This window comes from Lemur catta, chromosome 7 (assembly GCF_020740605.2).
Source record: "Lemur catta isolate mLemCat1 chromosome 7, mLemCat1.pri, whole genome shotgun sequence".
Taxonomy (NCBI): Eukaryota; Metazoa; Chordata; class Mammalia; order Primates; family Lemuridae; genus Lemur; species Lemur catta.
This window is the reverse complement of record NC_059134.1, coordinates 56,380,864-56,397,292: the sequence shown is the minus strand read 5'-3', so window position 1 is coordinate 56,397,292 and position 16,429 is coordinate 56,380,864. Positions and strand designations below refer to the sequence as shown.

The window sequence follows — 16,429 nt, the reverse complement described above, 5'->3', positions numbered from 1 at the left end:
AAATGAAACAGCCTTATTGCAAGTTTTAGTGATCTGAATAGAAGATCAAACCAGCCACAACATACCTTAAGCTAAAGCCTAATCCAAAGCAAGGCCCTAACTCTGCAATTCTATGAAGGTGAGGAAGCTACAGAAGAAAAGTTGAAAGGTAGCAGACGTTGGTTCATGAGGTTTAAGGAAAGAAGCCATCTCTATAACACAAAAGTGCAAGGTAAAGCAGCAAGTGCTGATGGAGAAGCTGCAGCAAGTTATCCAGAAGATCTAGATAAGATCATTGATGAAGGTGACTACAACAAACAGCAGATTTTCCATGTAGACCAAACAGCCTTCTATTGGAAGAAGATGCCATCTAGAACTTTCATAGTCAATGCCTGGCTTCAAAGGACAGACTGACTCTCTTTATTAGGGACTAAGGCAGCTGGTGACTTTAAGTTGAAGCCAGTGCTCATTGACCATTCTGAAAATCCTAGGTCCCTTAAGAACTATGCTTTATCTACTCCGCCTGTGCTCTATCAGTGGAACAACAAAGCCTGGATGACAGGATGTCATTTTACAGCGTGTTTCACTGAATATTTTAAGCCCACTGTTGAGACCTACTGCTCAGAAAAAAAGATTTCGTTCAAAATATTACTGCTTATTGACAATGCATCCATTAGAGCAGTAGCTCTAATGGAGAGGTTTAAGGAGATTAATGTTTTCATGCTTGTTAAAACAATATCCATTCTGCAGCCCATAGAACAAGGACTAATTTCAACTTTTAAATCTTATTATTTAAGAAATACTTTTTGTAAGGCTGTGTGTACCATAGATAGTGATTCCTCCTATGGATCTGGGCAAAGTCCATTGAAAACCTTCTTGAAAGGATTCACCATTCCAGATGCCACTGAGAACATTTGTGATTCATGGGAGGAAGTCAAAATATCAACATTAACAGGAGTTTGGAAGAAGTTGATTCCAACCCTCATGGATGACTTTGTAGGGGTTCAAGACTTCAGTGGAGAAAATAACTATCTCGTGTTAAAACTTTAACAGATGAGGAGTTGCTTCTATGGATGAGCAAAAAAGTGGTTTCTTGAGATGGAATCTACTCTTGGTGAAGATGCTATGAATATTGTTGAAATGACAGCAAAGGTTTTAAAATATTCCATAAACTTAGTTGATAAAGCAGTGGCAGGGTTTGAGAGGATTGACTCCAATTTTAAAAGAAGTTCTACTATGGGTAAAATGCTGTCAGATAGCATCGCATGCCACAGAGAACTCTTTCGTGACAGAAAGATTTGATTGATGCCAACTTTATGATTGTCTTATTTTAAGAAATTGCCACAGCTACTCCAGCCTTCAGCAACCACCACCTGGTCAGTCAGCAGCCATCAATACGAAGACAAAACCCTCCATCAGTGAGAACATTACGACTCGCTGAAGGCTGAGATGATTGTTAGCCTTTTTTAAGCAATAATGTATTTTTTAATTAAGATATATACATTGGTTTTTTTGGACATAATTCTATTGCACACTTAATAGACTACAATATTATATAAACATAATTTTTATATGTCCTGGGAAACCAAAAATTTCATGTGACTTGCTTTATTGTGATATTTGCTTTTTGCAATTGTCTGGAATTGAACCTGCAATATCTCTAAGATATGTCTGTGCCATAATTTATGTAACTAATCTCCTGAAAGGTTGTTTCCAATCATTTGGTTTTTTTAAAAATTCAAATAAAACTTTAGTGAACAAGCCTATATATCGTGATTTTGCATGTCTGTAAGTATATCTGCAGGATAAATTTCCATAGGTGTGATTGCTGTGTCAAAAGATAAAATAATTGTAAATATTTATACATATTGCCAGATTTTTGTCTGTAGCAATTTTCAATTTGTACTCCAACCAGTAATGTATATGAATCGCAGTTTGCTCATAGTGCCCCTTTCCCACTAGTATATATTCAAACAGTTGGATTTTTGCCAATCTCATGAGGGGGAAATGTTATCTCAGTATTCTTTTATTTTTCATTTTTCTTAGAGAGTGAGTTTGAACAACTATTCATATGTTTTAGTGGTCCTTGTAATTCCTTTTTTTGTGTACTGTTTGTATCCATTGTCCATGCTGTTGTGTTTTGATCAGTTTTTGCGAATTCTTTATATATCAGAATAATTGGCACTGTATGTTTCATGATTTGTAGATACTTTTCTCCAAGTTTATTTGTGTATCTTTTGACTTTATGTATGGAGACTTCTGTGCAAAACATTTTTTGTTTTTGTGTAGTTGAATTTAATCATTGTGGTCTTTAGTGCTACCACACATTTTCCATCACAGTTTACATTTTTCATATTTAAATTTTTTTGACTTTATCCTGATATGAAGTGTAGATAATACAATATATTGATAGTCATATGTGACATGGGTCTGTAGTTTACTTTTTTGTGTGCAGTCTTTATCAGTTTTTCATTTGAGTATCATGTGTGCTTCCAAGAAAGAATTTTGAAATTTTTCTTTTTTAGTGCTCTGGAATTTTTTAAATACAGCTTTATTGAGATATAATTCACAAAACATTCAATGAAACCATTTAAAGTGTACAATTCAGTGTTAATTAATATATTCACAGATATGTGCAGCCATCATTACGTTTGATTTTAGAACATTTTCATCGCTTAAAAAAACCCCCTATATTCTTTAGCTCTTACCTCTTACTCTCTGGACCCACCTATTTGCCCCCCTTCCCTCCCATCCCTAAGCAGCCACTGATTACTTTCTGTCTATAGATTTCTACTCTGGTCTGGATTTTGACATGAAAAGACTCATATAATATGTGGTCTTTTGTGACTGGCTTCTTTCACTTAATGTAATATTTTCAAGGTTCATTCACGTTGTAGCATGTATTAGTACTTCATTCCTTTTTATGGTCAAATAATATTTCACATTTTGTTTATTTATTCATTGACATACATTTGGATTTTTTCTGCCTATTGACTATTAGAATAATGCTCCTAAAAACATTTGTGTGCAATATTTTGATATTTAGTCTTCAGTTCAGTGGCATTGTCATAGCTCACTGCAACCTCAAATTCCTGGGCTCAAGCGATCCTCCTGCCTCAGTCTCCCTAGTAGCTAGGACTACAGACACATGCCACTACGTCTAATTTTTTCTGTTTTTTGTAGAGACAGGGTCTCACTCTTGCTCAGGATGGTCTTGAACTTCTGTCCTCTAGCAATCCTTCAGCCTCGACCTCCTAGAGTGCTAGGATTACAGGCATAAGCCACTGCAACCGGCCCTAGTTTCTTTATGTCCTTGTCAATGCTTATTATTCTCTTACTTTTGATTCTAGCCAGGTTAGAATTGGTATTTCATTATGGTTTTAATTTGCACTTATCTGGTGACTAATGACGTTTGGCATCTTTTCATATGCTGATTGTATCTTGTATGTATTTTCCTTGAAGAAATGTCTATTCATATCCTTTGCCCATTTTCCAATTGTGTTATTTGTCTTTTTATCATTGAGTTGTAAGAGTTTATATATATTTGATATTAAACCTTTATCAGATATGCAGCTTGCAAATACTATTTCTCATTCTCTGTGTTCTCTTTTTACTTTCTTGAATGGTATCTTTTGAAACACAAAAATTTTAAATTTTGATGACATCCAAGTTATCTATACTATTCTCTTGTTCATGTTTTATTGTTATGTGTAAGAATCCTTTGCCAAATCCAAGATCATAAAGATGTACCCCTGTTTTTTTCTAATAGTTTGATAGGTTTACCTCTAAATGTAAATGTTTGATTCATTTTGGGTTAATTTTGCATATAGTGTGATGTAAGGGATCCACTTCATTCTTTTTTGCCCATGCCTATCCTGTTGTCCCAACAGAATTTGATGAAAAATCTATTTTTTTCTCTATTGAATGATCTTGGCAGCTGTGTTGAAAATCAGTTGACTATAGGGTTTATTTCTGGACTTTCAATTCTATTCCATTGATCTATATGTCTGTCCCTATACCAGTGCCATACTTTTGATTACCATTGGTTCGTATAATAGTAAATTTTGAAATTAGGAAGTGTGAGTCATCCTGTTTTCTTCTTTTTTCAAAGATTGTTTTGGCTATTCTGAGTCTGTTGAAATGCCATATGATTTTGGAATTAGTCAATTTCTACAAAGAAGTCAGCTGAGACTTTGAGATTACATTGAATCTGTAGATTAATTTGAGGAATATTGTCATCTTAACAATGTTTGATCCTCTTATCTGTGAACATATTACGTTTTCCCATTTATTTAGAGCTTCTTTAATTTCTTTCAATGTTTTGTAGTTTTCAGAATATACATTTTGTACTTCTTTTGTTAAATTTATTCTTAATATTTTATTCTTTTGGTACTATTATAAATAGAATAGTTAATTTTTTGGATTGTTGATTGCTAATGTATAGATTCTTGTGTGTTGACTTTGTATTCTACAGTGTTGCCAAACTCATTTATTAATTCTAATAGTTTTTTAGTGAATTCCTTAGGTTTTTCTATATTAGGAATCATGTGATCTCCAAATAGAGATAGTTTCTTCTGTTTCAGTTTGGTTGCTTTTTATTTCTTTTTCTTGCCTAATTTCCCTCACTAGAACCTCTGTTACAATATTGAATAGAAGTGGAAAGAGCAGGCATCATTGTCTTATTTCTTGTTCCTTCTATTCATAGAACTTCTTGTAGTGTCTCTTGTAAGAAGGGTCTACTAACAGCAACACATCCTCTTAGTTTTTGCATATCATCATAAGTCTTTAATTTGCTTTCATTTTTGAAAGATAGCTTTGCTGGATGCAGGATTCTTGGCTGATTTTTTTTCCCTTGAGCACTTTGAATATGTTATTCTGCTGCCTGCTGGCCTCATTCTTTCCACTGAGAAGTTAACCTTATTGCAGTTCCCTTATAATTGGTCAGTTGTTTTTTTCTTGCTGCTTACAAGATTTATTTATTTATTTATCAATTGATTGATTGTGACAGGGTCTTACTATATTGCCTAGGCTGGTGTCAAACTCCTGGACTCAAGTGATCCTCCTGCCTCAGCCTCCCAATTAGCTGGGAGATTTCAGCATTTTTACTGAGATGTGTCTATATCTTCTTGTTTTTTATTCTATTTGCAGGTTTTTGAGCTTCCTGGATGTATACATTATTGTTTTTTCAATAAATTTGGAAAGTTTTCAGCCATTATTTCTTCAAATATCTCTTCTTTTCTTTCTGCTCCTTCCTTTGGTACTTCTATTACATATATGTTGGTGTGCTTAATGTGGTCCCACATTTCTCTGAGGCTTTTGTTCATTTTTCTTTGTTTTTTTTTCTCTTTGTTCTTCAGCTTGCATAATCTTTATTGATCTATTTTCAGCTTTGCTAATTCTTTCTTCTGCCAGTTCAAATCTATATTTGAGCCCCTCTAGTGAATTTTTAAATTTGGATAAGGGAAAAAATTTCAGTTGTACTTTTAACCATCAGATTTTCTATTTGGTTCCTTTTAAATAATTTGTATCTTTTTATTAATATTCTTAATTGATATTACATTGTTATCATATATTCCTTTATTCCTGTAATCATGCTTTTCTTTAGTTCTGTGAATATACTTATAATGGCTACTTCGAAGTCTTTTTGTGTTAAATCTGACATTTGGCTGCTCTCACAGATAGGCCATATTTTCCTCTTTCTTTACATATCTCCTTATATTTTTGTGAGAAATTGGACCTTTTAGATGCTATACAATTACAGTTGGCCTTCTGTATCCTTGGGTTCCATATCTGCAGATGCCTATGGATCAAAAATCTTTAAAAGAATAATACAGCTGTAAAAAAATAATATAAATAAATAAAACAATACAGTATAACAACTATTTGTATAACATTTACATTGTGTTAGGTATTATAAGTAATCAAGAGATGATGTAAAGTATATGGGAGGATATGTGTGGTCGTATGCAAATATGCTGTTTTATATAAGGGACTTCAGCATCTGCAGATTTGGGTATCTACAGGGGTCCTGGAACAACCCCCCCCTCCCCCACTCCCAAATACTGAGGGATGACTGTATAGTAGCTGGGTACTTGTCTTTTCCCTAAGAATTTGTTATTATTTGTTTGGTTATTTGTTTAGTGGCTGGATCAATTATTTTCGTGAAGTCTTTTATTCCTTCTCTATCCCATGCTTCATCTCTACTCTCCCCGCCTCCGCTGCCCCCCTCCACTCCGTTAAACATCTGCTATTACTCCACAGCTCTGGATATGCCCACAGTCATTTTGGGATGACAGGGGTATTGGTATGGCTTTCTTCCTCTCTTTTCTTGACCACACCCAGCTGTTAAATTCCACTCTATTGTTTTTAGCAATGCCCTGGAACATAAATTACTCTACAAACTTGTCCAAATTTTGGGTCCCTTGAAGGAGTAATTTCTGGAGGTCATTTCTGATATTTGTTTTGACCCCAGGAAGGCTCCTTCCAGCTTTCTTATTCTCTGCTTCTTTCCTATAAACTATCTGCCTATAGTCTACACTGCATCTTCATTACATTTATGAATCTCCTTCCAATTACCTGTCACTACATCTTCCATCGTGTTCTTGAGAATGCCCTTAGGCTTGAATGTCTCCATGCTCTATGAAGTCATGTCCTTTGGGAAGAGATTAAAAGCTGTCTGTTTTATGACCTGTTTATATTCTCAGGCAAAGACTCTGAGCCAGGGCTCTGGAACTGGGGATGGGCTCAGTGGCAAACTTATCTCTATGTGACATCCTTGCTTGAGGCACTGAGTACTCAGTGCAGGTAGGGGTGAGGGTTTGGGCAGCAACCTAAGTTCCTCTCTTCTTGCCTTTCCTGGTGGTGGAACTACCACCTCACCAGCCAGGGAAAGAGTAGTCAGTATTCCAGTATTCTCAGTGGTGCTGTGCCCAAGGTAGAGCCTTTGTCTACAAGTTGGAGGCTGGGCAGAATAAGGGAGCTCCCACCTCTCTACTGTACTTGATAGGAATTTAGCCTTAGCAACAGATATTTGGAGGCAGGATGAGATAATCTGAAGTCTTGTTTCTCCTGGGAAGAAAGCCCTTCAACTGGGAGCTGGAGGGGAGAAAAGGAATCCTGTGTTCTTGATGGAAGCCATCTGGAATGAAGCCTCCCTCTTGCTGAGCTGGTAGGGGGAAAGAGGAAACAGTTTTGGTTTAAATATCACAAATCTTGCCTTTCTTACTGAATTTTTGTAGATTTTCTTAAGTAGATGTTTCATTTGCTCTTTGCCTTTAGAACCATTTCCAGAGCCTTTCAATGGTTGTTGTTTTATAATTTTCACCAGTGTCACTGGGTTAGGGGGTAGCAGAGCTCCTCATGCTGCCATGCCAGCAATCAATCTCTGGAGTGGTTTTAAGTACATTAAAATTATCTTCTTTTTAAAGGACTATAGAATTCTCAGGTGCAAGTATCTGGGCCTGCAACTTTTTGCCAAAGAGGTAGAGCTCATAACATTTTTTTCCTATGGAAATTTGTCTGTTTTACATTTTCTCTCTTCTCTGGGGTCAATATTGATAAATACTATTTTCCTAGAAAATTACCTATTCCACATTTTAAACTTATTTGTATATAATTGAGCAGGGTAGTCTTCTGATTCTCTTAATTTTTTTCTATGTCTGTGGTTATTTCTTTAGGGGCTTCTTTTTATATGTGCTTTAAGCATTATTGTGATTTGTTCATGAAATAATACTAAAACTCATTTTATCCCCTACAACCTCACTGTTTATTATAATCAGAATTTCCAAACTTCCAAAATAATTATATATTGAATTCTTACTATACATTAGACACTTTACAGTTTTGATTTATTTAATCTTCATGACAGCCCTATGAGGTATATACTAATAGTATCTTTATTTTATGGTTAAGAAAACTGAGTCATAGTGATTATGCAACTTGTCTAATTACACCTGGATGTCATAATTTTAACTTCTTTGTTGGCAACAGAAGTTTCAAATTATTTAAAGCTATTAAATAAGTACTCTATTTGGTTGCTAATGTCTTAATCTACATCACCATCTAAAAAGTAGTATAATTCTTAGTTGTCTATAGCAATACAGTTTGAAATAATTCTCATGAATTATTTCACTGAAGAAAGTAGTGGGGGAAAAGTGTTACCAAAAATTTCCTTCCTTAGTTAGCAATTATTAATATTAGAACTTAAATTTGTAGTTAGCATAAGAAATTTCTGTTAATGGAATATTTACATTTGGATAGTCAATGTAATAATTATGGCATTTTAAATAAAAATTTTGAAAATTAAAAAACATCATAACATCACTGCCCTAACATTTTTATTTTATTTTTACATATTGCCCTCAAGTTCTTGTCCACATGCATATTTTGTGTAGGTGCAATAATAATGTATCTTTTTATGTATTCTGTATTTGTCAAAGTGAGCTATTAAAAGTACTTTTAAAAGAAGGCAATTTAATAATTCAAACAAAAAATGTTCTTGGTCTTTAATAGTTTTTAGCAGATTTTATATACATTTAAGGAGTTGTGAAAAATCTTTGGTGGAGTTGGGAATACATAAAAGCTACATTAACTTTTGTTTTTGAATTCTTATGCTAGTCCTTTCATCCTAAATATTTGTATTTATTTGCTTGTAAAAATACAAGGCCAATGGATAACTTTGGTTTGAAAGCTCTTATATAGACAAAAGAAAAGATTTGTTTTTCTTTAAGAACTCTGTTAATGTAATGTTTTAGTTGCATTCCTGAAATGAAAAAAATTAGGAAAGACAGGAATTTGAAGAATTAAAGTTTATAGAGTTTCATAGCTATAGAGAAGCTATGAAAAAAGCTTCTCTATAGGCAAGACTGAGCAAATGTGTGTGACTGCTGCCCTCTTGGGTTGATATAAGGGACATGTTTTTAAAAATAATTTGAACTGAGATCTATCTTTTTTCTTTGAAAGGTGTTAAAATCATCACACAACAGGTTCAGCCAAGTAAAATCCTACCCAAACCAGTGGCAGCAACTCTACCCACCAGTAGCAATTCCCCTATTATGGTGGTTAGCAGTAATGGTGCAATTATGACAACTAAACTGGTAACCACTCCTACTGGTAAGTTCCCTTGAGCATTGGTTCATTCATTTTTCATATATTCATCAAACAATTTCTCTGTACCAGCAGTAGGCTTGATACTGGGGATATAGAGATTAATTAGACAATGCTTCAAAGAGGGCTTTCTTGACTTTTGTGCCCCCACTGCCCTGAAATTAGCTTTCTGTTCTTTTCCTTTATAGCACTTAATACAATTTCTAGTTACTTAGCTAGTTGTTTGTTGATTTGTTTAATGTTCTTCTCCTTACTAGATGATAAGTTCTATGAGGGTAAGGGACTGTTTTCATTTTATTTGCTATATATATGTAGAGCTGGTCTGTAAGTAGGTACTCACTTGGAATTCGTTGAATGAATAAAAATAGACCCAACCCCCAAGGATCTCACTCTGATGAGATTGAGAGTCTTTATTACATTGCAGTATAGTAAGCATTACTATGAGACTGAGGGAAGCACAGGATGCCATTGTACCTAGATAGGAGAGCAATCAGCCTATGCTGGAGGAAGTGACGGTGTGTAATATTTTTTAAATAGTACCACCCTTTGTGACCTTGAACAGGTTACTTAATCTCTCTAAATCTTTTTCCTCGTCTATTTAATTGGGATAATAATACCTGTGCCATAAGTATTAAATGAAATCAGGTATGTAAAAAGTCCCCAGCATAGTGCTCAATAGCTATTAATATTAGAATTAGCCATTACTATTACTTTAAATGTGTGTAACTCTTAACCAAACTTTTTGAGGGCTGGTATTTATTTATTTATTTATTTTTATTTCAGCTTATTATGGGGGTACAAAAGTTTAGGTTATGTATATTGCCCATGCCCTCCCACCCCCCAAAAATGAGGGCTGGTATTTGGATGACAGAATTTAAATAATGTAAAATGATACCTGTCTCAAGTTTATTAGCTGTCATTTATTGACCAGTATGTAAAGGTCTGTACAAACATTGGGTTTAATCTCCTTTAGGTTTTATTATCTCCATTTTCAGTGACTTGGCATTAAGCAACTTGCCCAAGGTCACATAGTCAAAAAGAGGCAGAACTGGTGTTTGAACTTATCAAATCTGTTTGACTCCAAAACCTGTGCTTTCTTTTTTTTTGAGGAGGGGTAAAATATGCATAACATGAAATTTACCATTTTCAAGTGTACAGTTCATTGGCATTAAGTACATTCACATTGTTGCACAACCATCAGTACCATCCAGAACTTTCTCATCTTCCCAAATTGAAACTCTGTACCCATTAAACAATAACTCTTCATTTCCCCACTTCCCGTATCCCCTAGCAACCATATTCTACTTTCTGTATGTGAAACATGTGCTAAACACTGTTATTATTGTATTAAATTTATAGTGTTTCCCCCAATCATTTCTCCATTTGGCACAGACAGTAGTGTAACAGATATATGATTCCTCATATATATATAAAGGCAGTGGAAAGTAATGTGTCTAGAATAAGTGGTTTTAAGACAAAAGCTTAATATGAAATTTTTTTCAGTTATAATTCAGCAGATTCGAACTATAAATCCATGTAGCTATTTACTTTGCGCTAGATTTTCTGACTCAGATCTATCCTTGTAACCAATTTAAACTAATTCTACTTAATGGTCTTTTCCTCTTCCCTTTTAAAAATAGTGGTTGTATTTTTAAATGATAAATAACTTGATAAAAGCATTGGGGGGGTTGTTGCAAATGGCTATCACAGTGGCCTCTGAATTTAATTATTATGAAAAATTATATTTGATAGAAGTAGGTGTTAGCTTAGTCATTTTTGTCATTCTCCCCAAGGCTATTAATTCTCAATTTAAGAATAGTCTTTCTGAGTTACTGGATTTATAAGAAACAACAATAGACTCTTCTAGTTAGTTTTTAATTCCTGTTTGGGAAAAGAGAAAAGTCTTAGAAATAGTGGGAAAAGGTGTAAAATCTTTTGAGTGACATGAAGAAAAATATCCTAAGCAGGTCAGTTAAAGTTGAGGAAATATGTAATTAGAGAACATTTTAGGCTGAAGAGAAATATTCCTGGCAACTCTTGGCAGCTTCAACTTTAATCTCTACTAAAATGATGGAATAACTCTTTAAAAGATGGAAATATATTTAGAGAGTAGCAAAGTACAAAACAGTAAACGTTTATAAAATTTTAAGCAAACAATACTGCCTTATTTGCTGAGTGCTGACATTGGGTTTGGCACTGAGACAGCATAAAACAGATGCAGAGACCTTTAAATCTATAACAAATATCTAGAACGCTCTGGCAGGAAAGATGATTAAATTTAAGTTTCTTTTGGCATAAAACTAGTGGAAGAAGGGTAGTGGAAGAAGGGAATAGAGTTAGCTCTACTTTTTCTTGGGTTAGTAATTTGATGCAACACATCACAAAATTTTATGTGTAAAAATAATTTAAATTCACTTGACTATAGTACTTCTTGCTGTGTGCGTTGAAAACTGGCTGTAAAAATATAAATTAATGTCTTGATACCTGGAAATTTCATTTTCAAGTTAAAGTAATGTAGATTATATTAAATTGTACTTAAACTGTATAAATTATCATTCTTCTGTAAGTAATGACAAGTTTTTCTTTTGGCTTTTCCCTTTTTGTAGGCACACAAGCAACCTATACCCGGCCAACAGTGAGCCCATCCATAGGTCGGATGGCTGCAACCCCTGGAGCTGCAACCTATGTGAAAACTACCAGTGGTAGCATCATTACAGTAGTACCCAAATCATTAGCTACCTTGGGGGGCAAGATAATTAGCAGTAATATAGTGTCTGGTAGGTATATCTCTGGCCTTCAGTGAGAGAAAAAAACATATTTCACTATTGAAGGATTCTGTTTGATCTCAGTTTTCTGCTTAGAAACCTAAAGCTTTATTTTTAGTCCTTATATTTAGTATTAAGTATAGTATTTAGTTTTAATATTAAATATTCACATATCAAGCTTTGATAGTTCTAAAACAGAAAGACCATTTAGTTGCTTTTAATCAGAATGGAAAAATTATGGTTTATATTTGCATAGAGATTTTTCATTTGCAAAGTATTCTCTCATTTATCAATCCATTCAGACCCCATAACAACTCTGAGGTGGTTGGCATTGTGCCAAATTTACAAATGAAGACAGATTTGAGTTTAGAGAGATCAAATTGACCTGTCCAAGGCCATACAAGCTAGATAGTGGAAGAGGTAGTATTTGTTCATCTAAATATGTTTGAGGAACATATCTCCTAATTTCAATTACTGATGTCACTTTAGCTTATTAAAAATAAAAATACTTGAATATCTTTATTTGCTTTTCACCATTTATGTTAACTCTTTGCTTTTTAAAAATTATTTTATTCAGATAGTGAAGGCTAACTATCTGCCTGTTTATTGGTATATTGGAACCATACCTGGTTTTATTGGCTCATTAATCCCTGCAGTATTTGGGTTGTGGACCCTAACATGGCATCTGTTTTCATTGATTATTAATTTTTAATTATAATGATATAAATAAACTCTGATTAAGCAAGCCTTATGGACTTTAACTGTCTACTATTTTTGTAGACTAGTCATATGCCCCAGGTGAGTTGTTCTAACATTTTAAAGTCAAGGGTTTGAAATTCCTGGCAGTAATTTGATGTTGCTGATAACTCAGGGAGTAAAAAAAAAAAAAAAAATACACCAAAGCTGGGCATGGTATTGGCATAAAGCACTATATTTAAAGCTGTTAATTTTGGCCCTACTTTTAAGTGTAAGTGAGAAAATCTAATGTTTGCCAGACTGAGGAGGGTGAAACCAGTAGGGAAAGAATCATATTCTGGCTTTTAAGAGAATATTTTAAATAACACAGTTAAATCTTAAATTATAATTTATTACTTGACAATATCTTTAGTATAAAGCACTTACTCAATTAAATATTTGTCAAAAAGTGATCATGTTTTTTATTGGTAGGTAGCTTTTTATGACTTTAAGGATTTTTCTTTGCTTATATATATGAATTTATAGTACCATATAGCTTGAGGGAATGTTTACATACCATGAAGCCTCTGTTTTCAGACCTTATTCATAATGTAGTTACTTTGTACGTTGTCAGAGCAATACAAAAGCACATTTTCCTATAACCAGAGATGTAATCTGAGATATATATCCTATATAAATATACATATTATCCACCTTTGTATTTAGTTATAAAACCATTCATGGTTAGTTGCTATTTCAAGTACATAGGTATATACATAAGAAGAGTTCTTAAACTTCTCTAGTACTATAAGATATACTTGGCATGCAGTTGAAATAACTTTATTCATTGCATGGAGCTCATTTTGTCTCTACCTCTGCTTCACTGTTTGACACTTTTATTCCAAAGAACTTCTTTCTGTTTGCTATAAACTGATCTTTATGTTACATCACTATGCTCTTTATAAAGACAGTTTTCTTATTTCATAATATTCTTGTTGGTCCATGATACTGGAATTATAGGTTAGTTTATTAGTATAATAGTTTTTTAATACTTATTGTCTATTTATAGTAAACTGATAAGCCTGGTTGAATGAATTTAGATGGTTTTCTACCTTCATCCGTGAATAGATGCTGGATTCTAGAGTCCCCTCTCCTCCAAACAAAAAAGAAATACTTTTCTTAAAATATACTCAAACATCTATCTGTGAGAATAGAAGACTTAAAAAAAAAGCTTTCCCCCACATCTTGGGGGAATTTGGAAAATACAGAAAGGTACAAGGAAAATTTAAAACCTATGATTTTTACCATCTATAGTAATGTATTAAAATTTAGGTATATTTCTTTTCATTTTTTGTATTCACTTGTAAAAATGTATTTGTGTGTATGTATGTATATTTTAAAAATATACATATATATTTTTAAATTGGGTTCTAATATTAGTTTTTGTCCTTTTTTTATGTAATATTGATTTTTTTTCATGCTAGTAAATGTATTTTGACATCTCCAGTGGTTACATAATATTCTCTTATATGAGGTACCATTCTTTAACCATTTTCTTATTGTTGAATGTTTTAGGTTGCTTATAGGGTTTTTTGTGTGTGGGGTGTTTTTTTTTTGTCCTTATAAATAATCATGTATTGAACATTATTATACATAAATTATTTTGTAAAGTTCTTAATTCCTCTGTATAATATCGTAGAAGGCAAGTTAATGCTTCCAAAGTACTTTCTAGAAAAGTCAAATTTTTCTTTTTATTTGAATAACCAATTAAGCGGAAGCCATGATTATCTTTATAGTTAACTCCCATCTTAACAGAGTCGAATATTTATTTATATGTGTATGTATGAGGTTATCAAATCTATAGGTTTTATTGTGAGCTTTGTTGAGGGTTGATTGAAGAATCATACCCATTTTAGCAGAAGATTGGATTCTTCAGAAGTGATCTCATTCTCTTGACTCTGAAGGCATTATGACCACCATGACAATGGCAGGACCTTATTTTAATTCTCTTGTGTCCAGGCAAGGATAGTTTTTCATTCATCCATTCTTTGAGTAAAGCAACATAAAACATTGCAGAAGAAATCAAAATTATCAGGTGATTTAACAATCTGTGAATAGTAAAATCTGAGCCAATAAATTTGTGTTCTTCTGTAATCCTACCTACCGTAATGTCCAAACTTTCACCCTCATCTTTTTTAAAAATAAGAATCCCTGGAATGTATCAGTATTATAGCCCATTGTGAACCAAATGGGATTCGTAGTTATTTGTACCCATTGTGTCTTGACTTTTATAAGTAAAGACTATATAGGTGGATTCTCTGATTTGCTATGAGCTAGATACTGTGGTAGGTGCTGTGATATATAGGGTTGTACATGAGTTTTATTCTCTGTCCTGAAGAATGCTAAACAAATGAATTTGTATAATTCTGTTGTAACATGAGAATTATAGACCAACTACTATGAAAGCGTAGAAGGTGACTTTTTTTTTGTAGTGAGTAATACTTCTTTCTTCAATATAACATAGGTATCTCCTGAGATACAGAAACATGCTCACTGTAATTTCAGGCATTCATAATTGATAATTCTAGTCATACATTGTATTTTATTTTGATATGATGTTAGATTTGCTTTTCCTTGTTCTATTCCTTTTTCTTCTATTTTCTAACATTCTCCTACACCCCATTTTCTTACGCTTATGGACTTGTTTTGCAACTATCTAATAAATTTACAAACCTCCATTATGGAAAGGATTAGATATTTTAGTCGATATAATTCACTTGCTAAGCAAGTTTTGTCAAAAAGTGGTCTTTGTATTTTGGTGTAGAGTTAAAAGCATGGTTTACATTTCGTTGAGGTAATTTTTAGTGCTTACTTTCTAAAAACACTTTTTATTAATCAAATATTTGGAGAGGCTGCAGTGTCAAAAGATCTCTACATAGTCAATCCATATGAAGGATTGGCGTAAATTAAGAGCTGTAGTTGGTATAAGTGAATAATGGGCAGCTTGGTTATTGTGGTTCTTAAAGCTCACTTCAGAATCTACAGATAAAGGGAAAAACAGTTGTAAAGCTAGTTCATAGATAAAAGTGCTTTTAATGTAACTTCTGAGTATGTTACCTTGGACTGATGAGACATTGGATAACAGCAAGTATATATTATAAAGATACTTTTATAATGATATTGCCCAAATTAACATATAACAGAATATTCTTATTTTTGGTATAGCTTTATTTCTAAAACTCTAGTAAGGATTAAGGTTATCCAGTGGAAAATAATACACTTTTACTTAATTTTTCTTTTTAAGAATGTATCAGTCGTGTTTTTATTGAGTGCTTATTCTGTGCTTAGTCATTGATAAATGATATACAAGCCTGTAGAAGAAGAATATGGCATGCCTTTTTCATAAGCACAGGAAATTATAGGAGCAAAGGTAGCATTGGGACTGGTATACTCAAGGACCGATATGGAAACCAACATACTGAAGGAGAGGTGTATGTTGGATAATCCTAAAAATTAAAGTCTGACAAAACCTGGAAAGCTAGGCAGAAGAGTTTGCACTTTGTATGGTAGATAATGGGAAGCCATAATGAAGAAGTTATTTGTTAGACTAGAGTTTATGGTGTATACTGTGGAGTAGAAACTAATTAGATTGAATTGGTAGATTAAAGGCCAGATTTTGTAGGATTTTGAAACAGGAGAAGGGAAGCTGGAGCTAGGGATACAGGGATTAGGGAGGTTTTAAACCCATTTGACATGTTCCAAGTTCTTGGCTTAGGAAAGTTAGTTTATTTTAGGATATTTGATATGACAGGGAGCACCAGAGCTATTTGCATGATGGAGAAACTCGCAATAGGGATACAGTGTGGGAAAGGAGATGAGACTTTTGAGTTGAGTCATTCATTGAT

The 16,429-nt window shown here is 33.4% G+C and overlaps 1 protein-coding gene across 8 annotated transcripts in view; it reads left to right on the top strand.

The window, feature by feature from the left end:
* Window positions 1-16,429, top strand: part of EMSY (EMSY transcriptional repressor, BRCA2 interacting) — a 91,206-nt gene that overhangs the window by 45,644 nt on the left and 29,133 nt on the right. For all 8 annotated transcript variants that reach the window (XM_045557313.1, XM_045557317.1, XM_045557315.1 and 5 more), the window contains 2 exons: window positions 8,941-9,090; window positions 11,691-11,861. In XM_045557313.1, the coding sequence (XP_045413269.1) occupies window positions 8,941-9,090; window positions 11,691-11,861 (321 nt within the window). The remainder of the gene's footprint in view (window positions 1-8,940; window positions 9,091-11,690; window positions 11,862-16,429) is intronic.